Source organism: Neltuma alba, unplaced genomic scaffold (genome assembly GCF_004799145.2).
Source record: "Neltuma alba isolate B1F8T4 unplaced genomic scaffold, ASM479914v2 tig00003715_pilon, whole genome shotgun sequence".
Classification (NCBI taxonomy): Eukaryota; Viridiplantae; Streptophyta; class Magnoliopsida; order Fabales; family Fabaceae; genus Neltuma; species Neltuma alba.
Window position 1 is genome coordinate 24,301 of NW_021633400.1, and position 4,628 is coordinate 28,928.

General features: G+C 35.5%; 1 protein-coding gene across 1 annotated transcript; it reads left to right on the forward strand.

Annotated features, from left to right (window-relative positions):
• Nucleotides 1-315: 315 nt before the first annotated feature.
• On the forward strand, nucleotides 316-4,600 carry LOC114742339 (beta-galactosidase-like). Its single transcript, XM_028930614.1, has 7 exons — nucleotides 316-511; nucleotides 1,267-1,506; nucleotides 2,016-2,162; nucleotides 2,546-2,624; nucleotides 3,064-3,247; nucleotides 4,136-4,201; nucleotides 4,541-4,600. Exons 1-7 carry the CDS (start codon nucleotides 376-378, stop codon nucleotides 4,598-4,600), a joined length of 912 nt encoding a protein of 303 aa, XP_028786447.1. The 5' UTR covers nucleotides 316-375.
• The last annotated feature ends 28 nt before the right edge of the window (nucleotides 4,601-4,628 follow it).

The window sequence follows — 4,628 nt, forward strand, 5'->3', positions numbered from 1 at the left end:
ATTTTAACTAAAAAATTTTAAAAAAACCATATAATTTTATATTTGAAAAATATAAGCACGTTCCTCAGCTTCAAATGCTATTCTTTAAAATGCAGGAAAAAAACCCCACCATAATTGGGGTATTCTTTACAGTGGAAATTCCTGCTGTTATATTTCAGCATGAACTAAAACGACATGTCGGATACCTGGGCCATTCGAAACTGTGCATAAAACGGCAACAAATGGCTCATCTGATTTCGTCGCAATCCAATCCAATAAAACAGCAGATCCACTAACGTAGTGCATTGACTGACTACGAGCCTCTTCATCCTCTTCCTCACTCACTCCTTCTCTTACTCTCTTCTCTTCGTGTACTAGCAGAGAGAGCTTTTGCTGATGGCATCTAATTTAATTGGGCAAATCGTATTTCCTCCCGATGTTCATGGTTACAGAGTGTGGGAGGATCCATCTTTCATCAAGTGGAGAAAAAGAGACCCCCACGTGACTTTGCATTGCCATGATTCAATTGAAGGTGAGGCTCGATGATGAACTAACATATCTTGGGTTTTACATTAATTGCTTTACCGTCGTTAAAAAGTCTTGAGGTTTGAAATTTGGCGATCCTCTGAATCACATGGAAATTAATGACTGTGCCTTTTGGAACCTCAGTTATCACTGGATTGTTCATCAGTTGATCAGACAAAAGGATGAAAAATTGGGGTTAGAAAAGGGAAATTTTTTTCACATGTTTCATCTTGAATTTTAATTTAATTGTTTTTAGGAACTCGTGGGGGAATGAATTAATGATAAACTATTGGTAACAATACAATAATTTCACTGTTGAAATAACCAAATTGACATAAATAACCTCCCATGCTGATTTCGCTTGTCGAGAGTTGGTTGTGTGGCATTGTTTTCCAATCTCGGAGTAAAGATGCAGTTTTTGATTTCCTTGCTGTGAACTGGCGTGGAGTTAAGTGTTCTGTTAACTATGGTTCTTTTCATCCTTTGAATCCAAGATAGCATGGCTTTGTGTACTCTCATATTCCCCCTGCATCCACTCCCTCAAAACGAGTTGTTAAGAACAAATTGGTTTAATTTATGTCGTGAGACATAAAATTGAAGCAACTATGTGAAATTGGATTGATAATTTTAACTCTTAAAGCTTTTGTAATATTGTTTTTGTTTCATGTAAGGGACACTTACTTTTCAATTTGTTTATGGTATATCTCATTTAATTTTTTTTTTCCCCTTTTAAGGTTTTCTGACATTCTGTGATATGATTAGGATCACTTAGGTACTGGTATGATCGCAGCAAAGTGGACTTCCTGGTTTCCAAGTCTGCTACTTGGAATGATGATGCTGTTCTTGGAGCTCTTGATTGTGCTGCATTTTGGGTCAAGGGCTTGCCCTTTGTTAAGTCAATGTCTGGATATTGGAAGTTTTACTTGGCCTCGAGTCCTACTAGTGTCCCGATAAAATTTTATGAAAGTGATTTCCAGGACTCAGAGTGGACCACTTTGCCTGGTTAGTTTTCATGTCAGTACCCATATGCTTTATAGTCACGTTCTTTTGTGCAGTTTCTTCCTCATTTCTATTTTCTATTGCATTTATGAACTTCCACAAAATCAAGCAAGCCTTTCATTTTATTATAAAGGGCATCATATCATTATGGAAACTATTTTCTTATCATGCTAAGAAGCACATTACCTTTCTTTAGTTCTAAGTTGACAAAAGAACTACAGTAAATAAGGACAAGAAAAATGTCTCTTGACGGATGTAGCAAACAATAATGGTCGTGTAGACCCCTCTAAGGCATTATAATTTTGCTTTATTAGCCCCTAATTTTGGTTCTATTGGCCTTGCGGGATTTTAAATTTGCTTTGTGAATTCACTGTATTCGATAGATGAGACAGCAATTACTTTTTTTACATTTATCATCTTTATCATCATTGTCGTCGTCATCTAATATGTTTTATATGATCCAAGGGCTAATCTTTCATCTATTTTTGGGTTCTTTCCTCTAAATTGGACAGTTCCTTCAAATTGGCAGCTGCATGGGTTTGACCGCCCTATATATACAAATATAGATTATCCATTTCCAATGGATCCTCCTTTTGTTCCTACAGAGAATCCTACAGGTTGCTACAGGATTGAGTTCCACATTCCTCAAGAGTGGGAGGGTATGTTCTATTCAATTTTCTTGGAATGTTATCACATTGGGTCTATATTTTTGGTTGATCGATATAAACTTTTGAGGAATTTGGTTTTATCAGTCCTTCTTTCTTCCTGTCTTTTTTATTTTTTAAATTTTAGTTATGGTGCATGTTACTTGTAATCTCTGATTGCGTGAATAATTTGAAATTTCCTCTGTTCTTTTCTTTTATGCGATTGGTTGTGTTGACTTTTTGCATGGTGTGAAAAGATAGTTTGACTTGGTGTGTTGCAAAAGTTCTCTCATTCTGTTATCCTTATTTACCTAAGACATTATCTGTTCGTTTCCTTTTATGGACTATTGCACTTAACCTTAAAATACTCAAATGCATTTTTTATTGACTTTTGACAGGTAGAAGAATTTTATTGCATTTTGAAGGTGTTGATTCTGCTTTCTGTGCTTGGATAAATGGGTCCCCTGTGGGATATAGGTATTCGGTGAAACTTATTTGATGATTTTATGCATTCTCACTTTCATGTGAAGGTTAGCATCCTTTGCATATTATATTGGGATGAAAAAACAATTTTTTCTCTTTAAAGATGCAATAAATCAGAAAATACTAAGGTACAAAAGCAAAAAGTTTCTATGGAGCTGATTCACGTACAAGAGCTGTCCATTTTCTTTGTACATCAGAAATAGAGCTTCACTTGAACAATGACTTGTGGTTGACTAACTTCTTCGGAATATATCCATGCATAACAGTAGGACATGGGTGTTCATATTCTAAAAATAAAAGGGGCATTACTTTTATGGCTAATGTTATTTGGATTATTATATGACGCAAAGAGATTCTATGGATGAAGCCTTTGACATTAACCAACTTTTGGATCCATCCATTGACAAAATACTTAAATGTTTTGCAAGGACAGTCAGGACAGCAGGCTACCTGCAGAATTTGAAATTACTGATTTTTGTCATCCTTGCGGTTCAGATCTTAAGAATGTTCTAGCTGTTCAAGTATTTAGATGGAGCGATGGCTCTTATCTTGAAGATCAGGACCATTGGTGGTTATCTGGCATCCACCGTGATGTGCTTCTTCTAGCAAAGCCTAAGGTTTAATTTTCTCTGTAACTTCTCACGTGCCCTTATTGTGTCTCAATATATGGGCATTTTGCTCATTGAAATTCCGAAAATGCGTAATAAGCAGGGAAAAATCATGATTCACAGAGTTCATGTTCCGCCCCAAGAGAAATCTATCCAAGTCATATCATATGGAAGGAGTAATAAAGTGAAAAGTTTTCTTTTTTTTGTTTGGTTTTTTTGTCATTTCAATCTTCATGCACAAATGGACAAAAAGAGCTGAAACTTTTAAATGTGATATTGTTGGATTTAACTCCAAGGTCGTAGGATTCAATTCAAGGAATCAATCCTCGGAATGGAAAACAGAAGCACTCCACTCTCCTCACAACTCACCAGTATTTTCCACACCTCTCCCCCTCTAACCAACTCTGTCATATACCCCCTTAATGCCTAACCGTCACTATTACAATTTACCTCAATACCCCTGTTAACAGCAGTCACCCATTCCTCACATCTTGGGCCCAGGTCTTCTTTTCATATAAGTATATTTGGGCTCGGGTCCAACAGATATCCATGTGGAACTTATTTTTTCTCCCGAGTATTGATGACATTGTAAATATACTGAGTTAGAAAAGAATCATTCATTGCCAACTTTCTTATATGCACCTCATTTACAGTTTGCATATCTTGACTTGCTCCTAAAGGTTGAGAAGTATTTATATGTATCTTCTTATTTAAACGTTGGTTTGAGGTTTTGAGCAAGCAGAAAGTTTGATCTGTCCAGCATCTGCCTATTTTGTCCTAGTTAATGTACTTATAAAGTACAGTGGCATTGTGCAATCCATGTCGCTGATCCCATGTAATGGAATAAGACTTGTTGTTATTACAATGCTGATATGTGTCAACATATTTGATGTGTAGGTATTTATTGCAGACTATTTTTTCAAATCAAACCTTGCTGAAGATTTTTCTTATGCAGAGATACTGGTAAGCATCTATTATGGTGATGTTAACGTTAGATAATAACACGTGCATATTTATATATGTTACTACCCTGTTTAGCAGATGTTGCCATAATCTAATTGTTGAAATATTTGTAATCTATGCTTTTCTGATGTTATAAAATTCATTTTGATATTTTTATCTCTGGCTGCACATGTATTGACCGTTATGATTTTACAAGATATATTTTATCTTTACTTCCTTCTATCTCTTCTGATTGTCTCAAAGTTGTCTTGATATTATTTGAAAAAGATAGTATTTATGTTGAAATTTTGTTATCTTTGGGCGCCTTGTGTGTTACCAATGTATGTGCATATTATCTAGGTTGAAGTTAAATTAGATAACTCACAAGAAGCATCAAGGAAGTGTTCTTACAAACTATAACGTAGAGGGAGCACTCTATGATTCTGGA

Excerpts from the sequence above, each read along its gene's own strand:
- LOC114742339 (XM_028930614.1), top strand. The coding sequence starts at position 376 with ATGGCATCTAATTTAATTGGGCAAATCGTATTTCCTCCCGATGTTCAT. Across the intron at positions 2,163-2,545 it reads CATTCCTCAAGAGTGGGAGG|GTAGAAGAATTTTATTGCAT; the intron begins GTATGTTCTATT and ends GACTTTTGACAG. Across the intron at positions 3,248-4,135 it reads TTCTTCTAGCAAAGCCTAAG|GTATTTATTGCAGACTATTT; the intron begins GTTTAATTTTCT and ends TTTGATGTGTAG.